This window comes from Lemur catta, chromosome 6, assembly GCF_020740605.2.
Source record: "Lemur catta isolate mLemCat1 chromosome 6, mLemCat1.pri, whole genome shotgun sequence".
NCBI classification, from domain to species: Eukaryota; Metazoa; Chordata; class Mammalia; order Primates; family Lemuridae; genus Lemur; species Lemur catta.
In genome coordinates this window covers 7276438-7295272 of record NC_059133.1, presented here as the reverse complement: position 1 = coordinate 7295272, position 18835 = coordinate 7276438, and the positions used below count along the sequence as shown (strand labels likewise).

General features: G+C 43.0%; 1 protein-coding gene across 2 annotated transcripts; it reads left to right on the top strand.

Annotated features, from left to right (window-relative positions):
* Positions 1 to 5484: 5484 nt before the first annotated feature.
* RBX1 (ring-box 1) lies at positions 5485 to 18562 on the top strand. 2 transcript variants are annotated; one of them, XM_045554831.1, is made up of 5 exons: positions 5485 to 5645; positions 7544 to 7622; positions 13764 to 13834; positions 17587 to 17672; positions 18392 to 18562. In XM_045554831.1, the coding sequence occupies exons 1-5, from the start codon at positions 5568 to 5570 to the stop codon at positions 18402 to 18404; spliced, it is 327 nt and encodes a 108-aa protein (XP_045410787.1). In that variant the 5' UTR covers positions 5485 to 5567; the 3' UTR covers positions 18405 to 18562. The 2 variants fall into 2 exon arrangements, with proteins under 2 accessions (XP_045410787.1, XP_045410786.1); XM_045554830.1 differs by lacking the exon at positions 13764 to 13834 and having other exon boundaries at positions 5488 to 5645.
* Positions 18563 to 18835: the final 273 nt, after the last annotated feature.

Here is an 18835-nt window from a genome sequence, read left to right as displayed (position 1 = left end):
GTCTGTGTCTTGCTCACCAACGTGTCCCCCAACACACAGCACAGGGCCTGGCACTTGGGGGGTGCCCAGTAAGTATTTGTTCAATAAATAATTCATTCCAGAGAGGGTGAAAAGAGAGTTCTCTCTCTCTCCCTGCTTCATTATATATGACCTCCCCAAAAGGATTCTTTTTTTTAAATTTTTTTCACTCAGAACATTTTTAATAATGCACATTAAAAAAAAAAGTATTGGGGCTGGACAAGGTGGCTCATGCCTATAATCCTAGCACTCTGGGAGGCCTAGGCAGGAGGATCACTTGAGGTCAGGAGTTCGAGACCAAGAGCAAGACTCGAGTCTCTACTAAAAATAGAAAAAAATAGCGGGTCATAGTGGCACGTGCCTGTAGTCCCAACTACTCGGGAGGCTGAGGCAGGAGGATCACTTGAGCCCAGGAGTCTGAGGTTGCTGTGAGCTAGGCTGATGCCACAGCACTCTAGCCCAGGCAACAGAGCAAGACTCTATTCAAAAAAAAAAAAAAAAGTATACCTCTGACAAATTGTTTTGCAATCCAAACATACAATAGCTTGGAAAACAACATTCAGAAAACAAAAGCCAATGTAAAAAGACAGATTAAAGCACCTAGAACAGTGCAGGTTTAATATGGCTCAAACTTTATGGTTTTCTTGCTGCATCATCAGTGTCAGAAATCTGTTCCTTCAGCTGGCTCCGTTGCTCTGGATTTAAAGAAATTCCTTTTCTGGTCAGGCGCGGTGGTTCACGCCTATCATCTTAGCACTCTGGGAGGCTGAGGCCGGAGGATGGCTTGATGTCAGGAGTTTGAGACCAGCCTCAGCAAGAGCGAGACCCCGTCTCTACTGAAAAAATAGAAAGAAATTAGCCGGGCAACTAGAAATATAAAAAATTAGCCAAGCATGGTGGCGCATGCCTGTAGTCCCAACTACTCAGAAGGCTGAGGCACGAGGATCGCTTGAGTCCAGGAGTTTGAGGTTGCTATGAGTTTTTTTTTTTTTTTTTTTTGAGACAGAGTCTCACACTGTCACCTGGGCTAGAGTGCCATGGCGTCAGCCAAGCTCATAGCAACCTACAACTCCTGGGCTCAAGAAATCCTCCTGCCTCAGTCTTTCGAGTAGCTGGGACTACAGGCGTGCACCACCACACTTTGCTAATTTTTTCTATTCTTTTAGTTGCCCGGCTGATTTTTTCTATTTTTAGTGGCGATGGGGTCTTGGTCTTGCTGAGGCTGGTCTTGAACTCCTGACCTCCAGTGATCCTCCCGCCTCAGCCTCCCAGAGTGCTGGGATTACAGGCATGAGCGAGCCACCATGCGTGGCCTGTTTGTTCTGTTCTGTTTTGTGGTTTTTTGTTTGCCTATAGATATTCAATTGCTCCAGCACCATTTGTTAAAAATACTCTTTCCTCCACTGAATTATTTCATTTTTGTCAAAATTCCCTTGGGCATATTTGAGTGGTTCTGGTTCTCTGTTCTGTTCCATTATCTATGTGTCTATTCCTCATTCATAAAATTATAGATGCTCCTCAACTTATGATGGGCTTACATCCTAATAAACCTATCATTTTAAGTTGAAAACATTGTAAGTTGAAAATGCTCAAAACACGTAAAGAAAATTTTTTTAAAAAACACTCAAAGAGGCTAGGTGCGGTGGCTCACGTCTCTAATCCTAGCACTCTGGGAGGCCAAGGCGGGTGGATCGCTCACGGTCAGGAGTTCAAGACCAGCCTGAGCAAGAGCGAGACCCCGTCTCTACTAAAAATAGAAAGAAATTGTCTCGCCAACTAAAATATATATAGAAAAAATTAGCCGGGCATGGCAGTGCATGCCTGTAGTCCCAGCTACTAGAGAGGCTGAGGCAGTAGGATTGCTTGAGCCCAGGAGTTAGAGGTTGCTGTGAGCTAGGCTGATGCCACAGCACTCTAGCCTGGGCAATAGAGTGAGACTCTGTCTCAAAAAAAAAAAAAAAAAAAAAAAACTGTCAGAGTCATGTTTGAATTTGACAAAATTACCCAAGACAGAAGCTATTAGTGTTTTCTTCAGGATGGAAATGAACCACTTGCTATACCATACTACCTTGAACAATGAAATTGCATTAAAATAGCCAAACTTTGAAATTATTAAAAAAACAAAGAAAATGCCTTTAATACATGTAACCTACTGAACGTCATATTAATAGCTTAGCCTAGCCTACCTTAAAACATGTTCAGAATACTTATAGTAGCCTACAGGTGGGCAAAATCATCTAACGCACAGTCTATTTTACAGTAAAGTATTGAATATCTGAATACTGTACTATACTGAATACTGTACTGAAAGTGAAAAGCATATTTGTTGTATGGGCACCATCGTAAAATTTAAAAATTGTAGGTTGAACCATTGTAAGTCATGGACCATCTGTAATTAGAAAGTGCTCTGCTATTTTCTGGAAGAGATTGTGTAAAATTGGTGATAATTCTTCTTTAATCTTTTAGTAAAATTCTTCAACCCATCTGGGCCTGGAGATTTCTTTTTTGGAAGTTTTAAAATTATAAATTCAATTTCCTTAGTAATTATGTGGCTATTCAAACTATCTATTTCATCTTGGGAATTGTGGTAATTTGTATTTTTGGAAAAACTGGTCTATTTTGTCTAAGTCGTTAAATTTAATGTGGGTAGAGTTTGCAATATTTCCTCATGATCCTTTTAGGTCTGCAGGATATGTAGTGATATCCTCTGTTTTATTTCTTAAATTGGTAATTTTTGCCTTCTCTTTTTTTCTTTGTCAGTCTCCATAGAAATTTGTCAATTTTATTGATTTTCTCAAAGAATCTAGTGTTTATGTCATTGATTTCCTTGATTTTTTGTTTTGTTTTATTTTCAACTTCATTGATCTCTGCTCTTTATGATTTCTTTCATTCTGCTTTCTTTGAGTTTATTTTGCTCTTTTTTTCCCTAGGTTGTTTATCTGGGAACCTAGATTATTCTTTCCCTCTTTTATAACGTATACATTTAGTGCTAAAAAAAATTCCCTCTTGGCCGGGCGCAGTGGCTCACACCTGTAATCCTAGCACTCTGGGAGGCCGAGGAGGGTGGATCGCTGGAGCTCAGGAGTTCGAGACCAGCCTGAGCAAGAGCGAGACCCCGTCTCTACTAAAAATAGAAACAAATTATCTGGCCAACTAAAAATATATATAGAAAAAATTAGCCGGGCATGGTGGCGCATGCCTGTAGTCCCAGCTACTGGGGAGGCTGAGGCAGTAGGATCGCTTAAGCCCAGGAGTTTGAGGTTACTGTGAGCTGGGCTGACGCCACGGCACTCACTTTAGCCCAGGCAACACAGCGAGACTCTGTCTCAAAAAAAAAAAAAAAAATTAGCTGGGCAGGCATGTACCTGTAGTCCTACCTAGCTACTCCGGAGGCTAAGGTGGAAGGACCCAAAGTTACAGTGAGCTATGATTGTGCCACTGTACTACGACCTGGGTGATGGAGCAAGACCCTGTCTCTATGGGGAAAAAAAAAAGAGAGAGAAAAGAAAACCCAGGAAATTCACCACCATGTCATTCCTCAAGTCCTGAGGTCCCTAGCTAGTCTGCCTGCTGTCCATCTTTCAGAGTCTTCTTTTGTTTTTAAATATATCTTGTCCAGGGATTTTAGTTGTACTTAGTAAGAGAAATAGTGAAAATTAGGTCTACTCCATCTTCCGGGAAGTGGAAGTCCTGCCTAGCACTTTGTAAAAGGCATATGTGACCATGATTCATCTGGTTAAAATCCTTCAATTTTGCAGTGAACTATGATGACACCACTGCACTCTACCCAGGGCGACAGGGCAAGACTCTTGTCTCAAAAAATAAAAATAAAAAAACCCCTCCATTGGGGAGGCCAGGTGCAGTGGCTCACACCTGAGTAAATGACAAAGTATGTTAGAAGGTATACCTAAATTGAATGGGGAAGGAGACCATGTAGGGCCATTCAGGCCACTGTAAGGACTTCAGCCTAAATGTCATTCCTCATAGGAATGCCTTACCTAATAGCCCAATTTAATGTTGTCTCCTCCTCCCCTTAATCGCATTACCTTGTTTTGTTTTCTTCATAGCACTTATTGATGACTGACAATTCCTGATGTATTTATTTGATAACCTGTGTTTTATTTCACTACTAGCAGTTTGTTTGACTCCATCTTTATGTCTCTCCTGCTTGAAACAGGACGTGGTACATACTCAATGCATTGTTGAATGATGGATAAATGTCCTCAATACCTTAATTTACTGTGGGTTCCTAGTATTCCTGTAGGGGCCTGTAAGCACACAATAAACTAACGACATTAAAACTTTGTAGTAGAGTTCCTGTAATCCTTTAAGGTATCACAGTTTTTCTCTTTCCAAGTATGGTTAAAGCTGTGGTGGTGTTTTCACGGATTTGTTGTTCCTGTCCATGACTAACAAGGAAACAAATCGCAGTTCTGGTTTGGCAATGGAGCCAACACACTCCATTACTCCCCAGTTATCTTTTAAGAGAAAATATGGAGATTTCAAATAAACCTATACAAGAACTAAGACTGATTTAGAGAAATCATGCCTCTGCAAGGTTCGATGTAAAAGGGAGGCCTGGTCTACCTAGAAATGGGAGAGTGACATAAAGCACCAGTGCTTTGGCTGGCTGGGAATGATCAGTGAGAATGTCAGAATCCCTCACAAAAATTCAAGATATGCAGCGATTGCAGATTGGTCAGTTTGACTATAGCACAAAGAGTGGAAAGAGGACAGAAATTTAGGAGAAAGGACCCTATATAGATTACCAATCGTGGAGTGGGTAACGTGTACTCAAATACGTGAAGTTGAAATCGTGTACCTTAACCAAAGGCCGATCTAGGACGTACGGGTATTACTGGGGGTGAGAGACGGCATCTCCCAGGCTCCTAAGCCTGCCCCATCTATTTCCGGTGGGCAGGTGAAGGAGAATGCCTGCTCAGTTTGGCCTTACGGAGGACATTCGGGGGTCTCATCTCTCGCCGTCGAATCCTTGAGCACTTCCTGAACTGAAATCAGGAAACCAGACGGTGTCTGGGCCCCCGGCATGCCCCGACCTCAGGCCTCCCAGGCGTGACTGCACCTCGGGCCTGGCTCGGAAGTGGCTCAGCGTCTGCGAAAGGCCACTATGGGGTCTCGGGTTTCGGCAGCAGGAGGCGGGGCAGGCAGCGGGGACAGGGCCGGGCAGCAGGTCCGGGCCGAGGCGGAGGAAGCGGCCGCCGCCCTAGCTGAGGGAGCGCGGCCGGGGGGCTTCCCAGGGGAGGAGGGAGAGCAGCCCCTTTCGAACGTTTCCACCCGGCTCGCTCACGTCGCTTCGGCCCCGCCCGGCCCCGCCCCAGCCACTCGGCCCAACGCCTCCTCCCCAACCAACGCGAGGGGGGAAACCTGAGCCAGCGCCTTTAAGAGGCGTGGTCACGTGCTCCGCCCCCACCTGCCCTCTCGCTCCTGTAAGGGGTGGGGTGCGGGAGGAGGCGCCGGGCCGTGGGGGAAGCGAGCCGTGCGCTGCTGCGCAGGCGCAGTGGCCGGATGACAGACCGTGTGTTTCCAAAATGGCGGCAGCGATGGATGTGGATACCCCGAGCGGCACCAACAGCGGCGCGGGCAAGAAGCGCTTTGAAGTGAAAAAGGTTGGGTCTCGCCAGCGCCTTCCTCAGGGAAGCTAGAGAGGCGCGGACCTGGCTGGCAGGCCCGAGGATGACCGAGGCGCGGAGGAAAGGGCTTCATTTCAGGGCGGTCCTGGGACCGGGTACCACGAAAGGAAGCTGGGGGGCGGGTCTTAGGGTTGATCGGCGTGAGGGCGGCCCACTGTCAAGGGCACTGTTAGTTTCGCTGTAATGCTGAGGGGCCAATCACGGAGCTGCTTATTGAGATACGCGGGGTTGCGACTTGGTTGCGGGAGCCAAGCGCCTGAGCTGTCACTGGAGGGGTTGGAGGGGTTGGGGGAAGACAGGGTGGGGTGAGTGGAATGGGGAGTCGGAGTGACTGCGGTGGTGGAGGTTGGGGCAGTGCGGCGAGAGCCGGGAACCTGAGGTCGTACCGCATTGGAGGCCTCTGAGGAGTCCGGCTGCTGATCTTGCCCCGCCCTCTTCTGAAGCTTGGGGTCCTCTGACTCTGAGGGACCCTGGCTTGGTCCTTGCTGAATCGAGGCCTCCATTAGCCCGCTCTCTGGCTGGCCCTCGCCCTGCCGAGTTCAAGAGTCTCCAATGTAATGCTTGGCTCTTTTGAGACGTCTGATGGTTTGTCACACAGCCGCCCCAGTCCTGTGGTTCTCCATCACGTCCAGAATCTCCCTCTTCCAGAAAAATAAAAAGCATGGTGGAATTTGTTAAAAAGGAAATGCGAGCCCAAATCTTGTGGCATTTAGGGAGGATTGAGTACTAGTTGCGAATGACCTGGTACGAGTGAGAAAGCGAAAATGTGGAACGTGTCTTTTTGCATGAAATGCCTCTTAGTGCTTTGCCAACAGTTTGGAAGAGAAGTCAGTTCCCACCTAAAATGAAATAAATCTTCAAAACGAAGATTTTGAAATAGGGAGGATGTCATTCCTGGAACATCTGACTGAACACTAACAATATTCCCACTCCTAGTGCCTTTTGGCGGCTCATTGTGGCCACCGCTGCTCAGTTACAGCCAGCAGCCATGTTGAAGAATAATAGAAGTAGGGGTTTTCGTCCAAGTTAAACCTGTGGTATAAAAAGTGCTGAAGAAGTTACGAGGCGCTGAGAATTGAGTTTGAAAAAGATGAAGGTTTGGGGAGTGGCACCAAATTAGTGATTATTTATAATTGCAGAAGCCAGAGAGTTGAATTACTTGACTACCACTTTTAGGTGGACTCTTATTGGAATTATCTTAACTGAATATAAATAGTAAGGGCATATAAAAGTTGAGAACATCAGTTTATTTGATGGTAAGAACTAAAAGTCCTAGTGAATTCTAGAATTTGTTATGAAGTAATCTTAGATTCAAGTGATGACCTTGTTCTGTGTACTGATACTGGGTAGTTATCCAGCTTATCCAGCGATTACCCATTTTATGATCCAATCATCATCTTAGTTCATTCTCTTCCCTCGCTTTTACCTCCCTGCTCATGCTTCCAAAGCTGCCTTGAAGAGCAGGTATTTGTTCATGCAGATTTTGAGCTTTTCTGCAACTGCCAGGGAAACCTGCACAGTAATTCAAGTTTATGCTTCTTAAACCTAAAACAGGCACTTAAAAATTATTCCTAATTTGCTAACATTGATATGGCTGACTAAACTATTTTAAACTGCAGGAAAAAACATAAAAGATGACTCATTAATTTCTGTGTTCATATACTCAACCTTTTGGAGACAGGGAAAGCATATGCGTAGCCTGCTGTTCTCACCTGGTATAATAAATAAGAGTAATGTAATATCCCAGAACTTTTGTTTGGTGGTCCCTGTGGCCAAAGAAATGGTAACTGCAGCTGCAGCATGAAATCCTAAAGAGTGTGTGTATGTGTTATATTACAAGGAGAGTGTATTGTTCCCCCTTTTTGTCTTTGCAGTGGAATGCAGTAGCCCTCTGGGCCTGGGATATTGTGGTTGATAACTGTGCCATCTGCAGGAACCACATTATGGATCTTTGTAAGTAATTGGAGGAGGAATGGGGGGAAGTTGAGAAGGTTATGGAGATTGTGGCTATCCTGATGTGACCAATTTTCTTCTTCACAAGGAGATATAAAACGTAGTCAAAGCACTCAGTCTTCTGCATCTAGTCTGTTGGCGCGTTTGAAATAGAGTAGTTTTTTTATGATGTCCTGGAGGCATACTCAGCTCTCAGAATAAATCTACTCAATCTAAAGATGGCAGGGACACATTTAGAGTGAATTGTGGACACAGAGACACTGTTGATTCTTCCTCTGTATCTCCCATTTCATACTCAGACTCAAAGGCAGAAATAGTGAAAGGAAGAAAATAAACTTTGAGCTATAATATTCTATCTGGGCTAGTTTTTGCTGGGCAAGATTTATAAAGAAAAGAAGCCTGAGGAGTAAGGATTTTCCGTGTTAGCCGCAAACATAGTAAAAAGGACATTGTTGCCAACATTTAAATAGGGAATTGATTACACTAAAGAAATTTTATTTAAATCTCAAAATATTTTATTACACATAGTGGTCAACACATAGTGATCCGATTATAGCTGTTGATGGACTGATTTCATATCCCTGTAGTAATAGGGGCAAGAATGTTAATCACACCAGAACAGTTGAAATTACTTTTTCTTCTGGGAACTAAAATGTTTTGTTATTGAGATTGGAAATGGAGCAAAGAAACTTCAAGTTTCTAGAATTGGAATTATAGGCACTTATTTTTTAGATTACTCTCCTGCTATTTCAGTTTCATCTTTTTTTTTTTTTTTTGAGACAGAGTCTCACTCTGTTGCCCAGGCTAGGGTGCCATGGTGTCAGCCTAGCTCACAGCAACCTCAAACTCCTGGGCTTAAGCGATCCTACTGCCTCAGCCTACTGAGTCTCTGGGACTACAGGTGTGCACCGCCATGCCCGGCTAATTTTTTCTATATATATTTTTAGTTGGCCAGATAATTTCTTTCTATTTTTAGTAGAGACAGGGTCTCGCTCTTCCTCAGGCTGGTCTCGAACTCCTGAGCTCCAGCGATCCACCCACCTCGGCCTCCCAGAGTGCTAGGATTACAGGCGTGAGCCACCGTGCCCAGCCTCAGTTTCATCTTAAGTCACCCTTCTACTCACTGTGGTGGTTTTCTCTGGTGTTCTTTCCATTCTTTTTTGTTTGTTTGTTTGTTTGTTTGTTTGAGACAGAGTCTTACTCTGTCACCCTGGGTAGAGTGCCATCCATGGTGTCATCACAGCTCACTGCAACGTCTAACTCCTGGGCTCAAGCAGTCTTCCTGCCTCAGCCTCCTGAGTCTGGGATTACAGGCACTCGCCACCCTGCCCAGCTGATTTTTCTGTTATTGTAGAGATGGGGTCTTGCTCTTGCCTCCTTGGTCTTGAACTCCTGACCTTAAGCAGTCCTCCCACCTCAGCCTCCCTGAGTGCTAGGATTACAGGCGTGAGCCAGCATGCCCAGCCCCTTTCTTTCCATTCTTAAAGTGTCTGTGTTCTTTTTTTAGAACTCTTACATATCCTGTTCCCTCTGCCTGGAGTTCTTCACCTCTTCTCCCCACTACTTTTGTCTAACCCAGCACTGTCCAATCTAAACATTAGCTGCAAATGCCAGCACATATATAATTTAAAATGTTCTAGTACCTATGTTAATAAAGTAAAAATAAACAACTGAAGTTAATTTTAAAATTATATTTCATTCACTTTACTATGTCCCAAATATTTTTGCAACATGTAGTCAAAATAAAAAAATGAGATACTTTGCATTCTGTTTTTTGTACTAAGTCTTTGAAATTCAGTGTGTATTTTACACTTAAAGTACATCTCATTTCATACTAGCCACATTTCAAATGCTCAATAGCCGTATGTGGCTAATGACTACTTTATTGGGCAATGCAGGACTGACCCATAATCTCTTCTTAAACTTCCTCAAAGATGTTTTCCCTGCTCATCTTTACACACACAAAAACACAGACTGTGACAATTCTGTTAAATACTCTCATGATATCCTCCAGTTTCCCTTTGTATTAATAATTTAATTTACTTGGTTCTCTCCATGTTATTTACTGCCATACCCAGCATCTAGCATAGTGTTAAGTACATAATAAGTTCTCACTAAGTATTTGGTGAAAGACTTATAAAAACACAAAATTGCAGAATAGTCTGATCATTGCAACTTGGAAAGCACAAATATTTTGTGTTGGAAAGCAGTCATGGCATGCGCCAATTGTTCATTGCCCTTGGCTTCTTTGAACCTTTGACCCTGTGTACCTTTCACACTACAGTCAAAGCACATCAGCAGCTACCATGTTGTTTAATATAGATGGTAGGAACCCATCACAGAAAAACACATGCACGGTTTTCAGTGTGTTTGGGTGGGGTCTTTGATTACGTGCTTCCCGGTTTCTGTGACTTGCATTTTCACAAGGAATTGTACCCAGAGAAAATTTCACCTTCTTGAGACTCTCTTCTAAAAATAGTTAATGGTTTTATACAACCCTGATTTTCTTTTCCTCTGTATTGAAGTCATTGTGTGTCTGTCTGGATGGGAGAGAATGCACTTGTTGGGAGGATCACAGAAGACAAAGGCCATCCATACTCTGTCTTCTCTTAGAGTTGAAAGCTTGAGGGATCAATGTAGGCTTTCAGTTAAATCCCTGTTTTGTCTCATAATTTAAGTGTCAAATGAAGTATAATATTGAACTCCTATCACAAAAAATTATGAAAGCATTTTAAGTCTTATCTTTATACAGTAAATGAGTATTTCCTGGGCATTTTGGTAGGCAGCAGGATAAAACAGTGACTGAGATCAAGTCTTTACCTTTGAGAAATGCATCTTTTTATTCTAGATCCTGAAGAGATGTCTAGGTGCCTCAACTGTAAAAAATAAATGTATTTATGATCTTTGTAAAGAGACTTTCTGTTAAAAATGAAAATAAGAATCTTAGTTTAGCAATAGCTGTTTTCTAATAAATCTGGGCTGGCATTAAATGAATGATTATATAAATACCTGTAAATAAATAGGAATGATTACGCCTATGCCCCAGCCAGACTCTTCTACAAAGCATTATTGGTCTGAAGACTTCCTCTTTTGAGTCCATATTGACTCTCTATGCCCTACTATAGCTTTGTATTTCTTTTACCTTGTCCCATTTCTTGGTTGGTTTAAAGAGTTGCTGAAATACACAGTCTGCTAGGTAGTATTTTCTCCCTTACCTCTGGTAATCTTACTCCAGATGAAAGGGCTACCTTCATCTTAGACTCAGTCTTTGCCCATCAGACATCAGTATCTTCCTAAAACTGCAGATCCATCTGTGTTTTGAAAGTGTGAAATTTGTTCACTCTTGAGATGAAGCTGTTGCTTCCTTAGTAGTCCTGTGGTGGTACTGCTTTTGTATTGAAGTTTAAAAGTTCCCAAGCTTTATAAATCACATGATAAGCTTCTGCCTTGGCAGGGGTATAACACAAGCTGGGTATGTACTGCTGTCTGTCTCCTCTGGGTTGACAGCGGATAGTTCAGTTCCTCCTCCTGTTTAAACTAACTGGACTCAACCCCTCTACTCTCTACAATAAAAGCTGGAAAACAATTTATATTTGAGCACATTTTATACTCACATGCAACCATTTTCTATGCCATATCCCTTATCTGGCATTCTAGGTTCTAATCCTCTCCCTCCTATATATTTTTGTTCTTTGTTAGGAATTTTCTGGTAAAGAAGAAATAATATTTTTTGGCCCCCATTCTCTCTATTTATAGAAATAGTTTTTGTTTGTTTATTCAAGTATCAAGAACCTGGTTTGCACTTGGCATAGAAAGACAAGATCCCTCCTCTGTGGGAGGTTTGAGTTGAGGGGCAAGGAGGGAAGTCAAGCATGTAAAGAGATACTCATAATGTTACTTAATCAACATGGAGTGTTATGAGTGCCTGAAGGAGAGGAAGATGGCTCAGGGTGGGGGACTGAGGAAAAGTTCCAGTCAAGGAGAGAGTTAAGCTCCATCTTGAAGGGTGGGGACGGACTGAGAGAGAAGTAGGAGAGTGTTCCAGGTGTGGGATAAAGGGATGGAGGAAGGAAAGAGTGTGACAGATTCCTTAGTTTAGGAGTACCATAGCCACAGCCAGAAGAAAGACCTAGAAAAAATTTAAACATGATGATATATCTTCTAACAGTTTTGGTTTTTACTCTAGTAATAATTGTGGCTCTTATTTAGCTGATTTCATAATACATAGTTAGAGGATCCAACTTGAAAGACATCAGATTTTATTTTTGCCATTCTTTTAAATATAATAATATATTCACAGCCCCAATAAATTCTTGAACATACTGCATAAAGCCTAGATTCTTCAATCTTAACAGACGGCAAACCAAGTTACTCTGTTTGTAGTATAAATCTGGGTAGCAAAGGTAAATTCTGTCATTTCAGATCTTTTGCCTTCCATATTTCTGAAGAGGAAAAAAAACCTAATTATGGTATATCTCTTCCCTCAACACCAGATATACCTATTAACATCTCAGCATTATTTTCTTACAATTTTTCCACCTATGGTAGTTTGAAGTAATTGTCCCCTATTAAATAGGCTTTCCTGAAGGTTTTTTTTTTTTTTTTTTTTTGACAGAGTCTTGCTCTGTTGCCCGGGCTAGAGTGAGTGCTGTGGCTTCAGCCTAGCTCACAGCAATCTCAAACTCCTGGGCTTAAGCAATCCTCCTGCCTCAGCAGCCTCCCGGGTAGCTGGGACGACAGGCATGTGCCACCATGCCCGGCTAATTTTTTCTATATATATTTTAGTTGGCCAGATAATTTCTTTCTATTTTTAGTAGAGACGGGGTCTCGCTCTTGCTGAGGCTGGTCTCGAACTCCTGACCTTGAGCAATCCACCCACCTTGGCCTCCCAGAGTGCTAGGATTACAGGCGTGAGCCACCGCACCCAGCCTTGGAGCTTTTTAATCTTCAGAAGGGAGATGCCATTTAGTTACCATCTTCAGAGAAAGCAAATTATATATACAGTAATTCTTGTTCTTTGAATATTTATCCCCAATAGAGCTTTACCCATCATCAGTTCTCAATCTCAGTCAGATTTTTAGTCTGTTTAAATTCCCTTTTCTTCCTCCTCTGTGAAATCATTATTTGGGTACAATTGTGTTAATTTACTTCCTAGACAGAATCACTTCAAGGGCAATAGGCATCACAATGGGGTAGGCCCCAAATTTTTAACCTCTTGGCCTAACAAATTTACTTTGTTTGATGGTGTTTTGAAGAATTAAATTTTGTTGCTTGTACACAGAGCATACACTATACAGCGTGATACAGGCCCCTTCACCCCCTTATTTTTGCTTCTGTCCCAGGTCACAGGTTCCTGCCTTACTTCTTTAGGGACTGGAGCTTGTTACCCAGCTGTGTGGCAAGCCTAAGTGTTGTCAGGGCCCAAGAGGAAGTGTTCACCCAGAATAGGGTAAGAGGCCAGTTCTGAGGACAGTAGGAGTTACGAGGTACATTTAAGGCTTTCCTAAATTTACCAAATTAGGAGGAATCACTTCCATTTAACAAGTCAGGTTCTGTTCAGAATTTAAAAGCACCTTTCACATTTGTTACTCTTGGCCTTTTCCACATTCGTTAAAAAACAATTATGGCGGCCGGGCACGGTGGCTCACGCCTGTAATCCTAACACTCTGGGAGGCCGAGGCGGGTGGATCCTTTGAGCTCAGGAGTTTGAGACCAGCCTGAGTAAGAGCGAGACCTCGTCTCTACTAAAAATAGAAAGAAATTATATGGACAACTAAAAAAAAAAAAAACATATATATATATACACACACACACACACACATATATATATATATATATATGTATATATATATATAAAAATAAATAAAGTTAGCCGGGCATGGTGGTGCATGTCTGTAGTCCCAGCTACTCGGGAGGCTGAGGCAGTAGGCTCACTTAAACCCAGGAGTTTGAGGTTGCTGTGAGCTAGGCTGACACCATGGTACTCTAGCCCGGACAACAGAGTGACACTCTGTCTCAAAAATACTAAATAATTTATATTTTTATGTAAAAAAAATTAAAAAAAACCAATTATGGCTAATGAACCACTTGAGAATTGTTTTGGTTGCTATAGATTGAAAGGTTGCTTTCGTTTTCCCACAGGCATAGAATGTCAGGCCAACCAGGCATCTGCCACTTCAGAAGAGTGCACCGTGGCATGGGGCGTCTGTAATGTAAGGAAACGTCTTTACCTATCAGCATGGCTTGTAAACATATTACTACTTTTCCTGCTTTGCCAGTCTTGAAATTAACTAGGAAAAAAATGACTAGCCCACCTTTCTCTCAAAAAGTATACAAGTAATAAAAACAATTTTAAATCATCATACTATTCACCTGTTATAGGGTAAAAATTATTAATTACTGCATAGAAGCACTAGTTTGTCTTGATTATAAAGTGGACCTACTTTTGTTAGCAATATTCTGGGGCCGCATCTTTGGGAATTGCCTTCAAAGCCCATGGTGCAGTCTTTGACATATTCTCTTGGTGAAAATCTTTACCTTCTAAACAGACTTTTTTAAAGGCCAGGTGTCTTGTGGAATGAAGTTTGTTGAATAAGTTGAGTGTTCAAATCTCTGTGTGTGCATGTGTGTTTTAAGTGAGGCAAGTAAGAAAGAAAAAAGAAAAAAAGAAAGAACTTAAGTGTGGCAAGTGGACTGAGTTAGGATTTTTTTTTACCATGGCTCATGCCAGAAATGTTTTGTGCAGCATCATTGGACTGAATGTGCGGCCTTTCAGGGTGCGACAGCTGTGAAGGATAACAAACATCAAATATGTTATTTCTAGCATGTGTTAAAAATTCATCCTTAGAGCCATACAGTCCCAATCACGTAAGCTAAAATTGTCCTGTCCAGGCCTCCTATGGCAAGGGGACAGAGGACCCCCAGCTTCCAGCATGACACAGGGCTAAGAGGTTCTAGAGTCCTACCACCATGACTGACTTGCTAAGTGGCTTTGGCAAGGCATTTAACATCTCTAATCCTGGGTGCCCTCATGTAAAATGGGGCCAATAGTAAACCACATAGCATTGTAATCAGGATTAGATGAGTTATGTTAAAGAGTGCTTAGAAAGCTCCTGGCTTATAGTAAGCATAAGTTTGTTAAATCTAAATAAATACAAATTTGGGGCAAGGGGTTCCTGAGTAGATGGTAGCTCTCGGTATTTTTTCCTGTCAGGCTGAGACTCTCCTCTTCCCTTCTCGGCCTTGGGGTGCACCTTCATTCCCTGTCAGGACCCTTTGGCCAGTTTCATAATAGCTCATATTGGCCAAGCGGCAGCTTTCATTGTTTATGGGGGCAAAGAAAATATACTAGGTTCTTTTCTCTCCCTGGCACTTAGGCACATACTAAGCAGCATGTTCCTTTGTGTGGAAGGAAAAGGAAGTGAACTTCCCCTTAAATTTGGCTAAGGAGAGACTAGCTCAGAGAGCCTGCCGTAAAGGAGAGCCAGCATGGTGTGGCAGAAGCCTCCGCGCGAGTCCTGGGTTCTAGTTCTGGGTCTTCTACAAAGCAGCTCCGAGAATTAGTCAAGTCACTTAACTTGTCTGGGTTTCAGTTTCCTGTCTGTAAAATAGAGATAATAACATGTGTCATGCTTGCTTGCCAGGGTTGCTGTGAAACTCAAAAAAGGTAATATATGTCAACATCTTCTGGAAACTATCAAGTACTGCAAATTTGTCTTCTGTAATTGTACTTTGACTGCAAAATGTACACATTAGTATATCTTAGATTATTAACAGGAAAAAACTCAGGAACAAATGCTCAGGGTTGCTGTTACCTGCCCTAATGCCTCCTTTAGAGCCCACGGCCCCTAGCACTTGCCATCTTTTGAGGTAGTAGGGCTATACAAGGACGCCGTACTGCTGCAGAGTGCTTAATGGTGAGGTGGGAACAGGAAAAGGGTGTCTTGAATACCCTTAGGTGAGCCTGTCCCCAACATCTGGTGTTGAGAAAAGTATCTCAGCTTTCTGCCTTTTGGAAATTCTGCTTTTTCTCTTTTTCACATTGAGTTGTATGCAAGTCAACAGGAAAGGGATCTCCCAGAAAGCTGTCATTCTGGGAGAATATTTGTCCTGTTGAATACCCATATTGTGCTAGCTATAGATTCCACACTTAATTACTGAATTATATTTTTGACTTTGTAAAAACACGGTTCACAAGATAATGATCCATATTATCTGTAAGTTTCATGCATGCTTTGGGAAACATTCTGACCAAATTTCAAAGCTGTTCTGGCTGGGCGCAGTGGCTCACACCTGTAATCCTGGCACTCTGGGAGGCCAAGGTGGGAGGATCGCTTGAGGTCAGGAGTTCAAGACCAGCTTCAGCAAGAGCGAGACCCCATCTCTACTAAAAATAGGAAGAAATTAGCTGGGCAACTGAAAATAGAAAAAATTAGCCGGGCTTAGTGGCGCATGCCTGTAGTCCCAGCTACTCAGGAGGCTGCGGCAGGAGGATCGCTTGAGCCCAGGAGCTTGAGGTTACTCTGAGCTCAGCTGATGCCATGGCACTCTAGCCTGGGCAACAGAGCAAGACTCTGTCTCAAAAAAGAAAAAAACCCAAGCCTATCAAAGCTCTTGTTGTTTTGTTGGGGTGTCAGTATTTCTCCCCAGGGTCTCACTTCAGCCCACCAATCACAGATTAAGATTAAATGAAGGAGAACACTTGCTTCTTCTTTCCTAATATTCATATGAGCAGGGGGAGGAGAATGAGCATTCATTGCAGAGGTATTGTGATTAGCATCTGCATGTCATTAGCCCACATCAGAAAGCTGCACATAGATTTTCCTTTCCCCAAATCCAAGCCAGCACCTAGCTCCCTGTCAGTTACCAGTGTTCTTGGTACTCTTGCCTTTTTACTTCCTGTCTTTAGCATGAAATAAGCCCTTTGATGCTTTTTCAGCTGTTTGTGTACAATTTGTCCCTCATAATACTTCCTTTTACCCCAATTTTTTTTTTTTTTTTTGAGACAGAGTCTCACTCTATTGCCCTGGGCTAGAGTGCAGTGATGTCGTCATAGCTTGCTGTAACCTCAAACTCCTGGGCTCAAGCGATCCTCCTGCCTCAGCCTCCCGAGTAGCTGGGACGGCAGGTGCCGCACCACAACACCTGGTTAATTTTTCTATTTTTAGTAAAGACAGGGTCTCACTCTTGCTCAGGCTGGTCTCAAACTCCTAAGCTCAAGCAATCCTCCCGCCTCAGCCTCCCAGAGTGCTAGGATTACAGGTGTAAGCCACCTCGCCTGGCCATTTTACCCCAATTTTTAAAATCTCATTCCTTTTTAAGACAAATTCCTTCACCCATTAAGGGCTTGTAAAGTCCTGAGCTCTTGTAATATTAATATGTCTATGAACAAATCTGGAAATAAAGTTGCTTTGAACACAGCTGAGCTGATAGTGGGGAGGTGCCCATCTCAGTTCTGGGTGGGTGGTAGTAGCTGTGCACCCTACCAGGGGCTGAGGAGAAGGCTCTGCTCTTGGGGTTCTCATTCTCCAAGGGTGGGAGGGCAGGGGTGAAGCTGGGGACCAAGAATGGGGAAGTTGGTAGTCTGTGTGTAATCAGGGCCTTTTCCCTTTCCCAGGGAAAGTAGAAGCATCCCCTTACAGGCTGAATGGAACCAGGGAGCCGCATTCCATCTTCCCTTAAAGAGAAAGAGAGAGAGCTCATTGCTAAACATACTCCCGTGCTTCCTAAATAATGTCTTCCTTTAGCAGTAAGGACATTTCTAAGAAATGTTTTGTTGGAAAGATCCCTGTACATAACCAGGGTACCAAGGTGTAATCAGTTGAACTTTTGCGTCTCATTGTTGTCTCCTGTTCTCCTCCAGCCCACTGTCTGTAACCCACTGCCCTGTCCTGTGGGACATATTGTCAGTAGATGGCTAGGCCTGCACAGAGGTATTTTTAATAAAATGTTTCTTTTCTTTCAGCATGCTTTTCATTTCCACTGCATATCTCGCTGGCTCAAAACACGGCAGGTGTGTCCATTGGACAACAGAGAGTGGGAATTCCAAAAGTAGGTGTCCCTGTTTTGACATTTATAAGATGGGGCTCTGTGGTCATTGCCATTCTCTGACTAGTCTCAGGCTGAAAGGAACATAGTCTTAGAAGATGGAGGCATGGAACATACCTTGTTTTTTAAAACTAGCTTTTGGTTAGTTAAACAAGGACTCATCTATGTGGGAAATGCACAAAAGATTAGCCAATGTTAGAAGTTTGCAGCCAAGGGTTTCCCAGCCTTCTAGGCTACAGAGCTGAATATAGTCAGAGCTGTAATTGGAGCTGATGATAGATTTTGAAATTGAAGGCTGTTCAATTGCTATTCTCAGTATTTGCCTTACCCCAAACGTGCCCGAGTACTGGATTTGAGGTGAATATATACTGCGGTAGGGATGGGAGCCCACAGGCAGAGTTTCCTTTCACAACCACCACCAGTGACGTTTCCCTCTACCTCCCTACTACTGCCCAGCATCTGCTGGTGACTCAGGTGGTATGGTTGAGTCACAGCAATGGCCCATCATTAGGAAGAGAGTAGCAGATAAGTTGTGAAGGATGGTGAGATGAAAGGGGAATCTCAGTGATGGTCAAAGGCCAGTGTCATTGCCCAATCTTGGAGCACACTTTTGGTCACTTGCATCTTTCCAAAGTTCTAACTGATGTTACTTGTAGCAGGTTTTATAATCTCAAACGGGAACTTAACATGGAATTAATAAAATAATTTACTTTGTCTTTCAGATATGGGCACTAGAAAAAGAATTCTTCCATCAAGCTTAACTGTTTTGCCCTCCTGTTACTTAATTATAAATTAGATAGAACTGTGTCTTTTCTGCCTTGTCTTTTTGGTTTGCTGTTCCTGCAGCCATATTGTATTCTGTGTCAAATAAAGTCCAGTTGGATTCTAGAACAGACGCTGTCTCTTATGTATGTGAAACAGTGAACATAAATGAAGGGTCCCCTCTTCCAAGGCTGAAAAGCCAGCTTTTGAAAGTAAAATGTTTGTTCATTAGAATTGGAGCAGGGTTGTCCTGTGAGCGCATCGCTTAGTCATGAGGAACAAAGGGGAGTGTGGGTCACTGGCACCTGAAAACAGCAGTCTACCCTGTCTTCTTCCCGTGTGACAGCAGCGGGCAGCTGAATGAGGGATTCTAAGAACATGGGATTCGGTCATCCAATCCAATG

Excerpts from the sequence above, each read along its gene's own strand:
- RBX1 (XM_045554831.1), top strand. The coding sequence starts at position 5,568 with ATGGCGGCAGCGATGGATGTGGATACCCCGAGCGGCACCAACAGCGGC. Across the intron at positions 7,623-13,763 it reads GAACCACATTATGGATCTTT|GCATAGAATGTCAGGCCAAC; the intron begins GTAAGTAATTGG and ends GTTTTCCCACAG. Across the intron at positions 13,835-17,586 it reads TGGCATGGGGCGTCTGTAAT|CATGCTTTTCATTTCCACTG; the intron begins GTAAGGAAACGT and ends CTTTTCTTTCAG.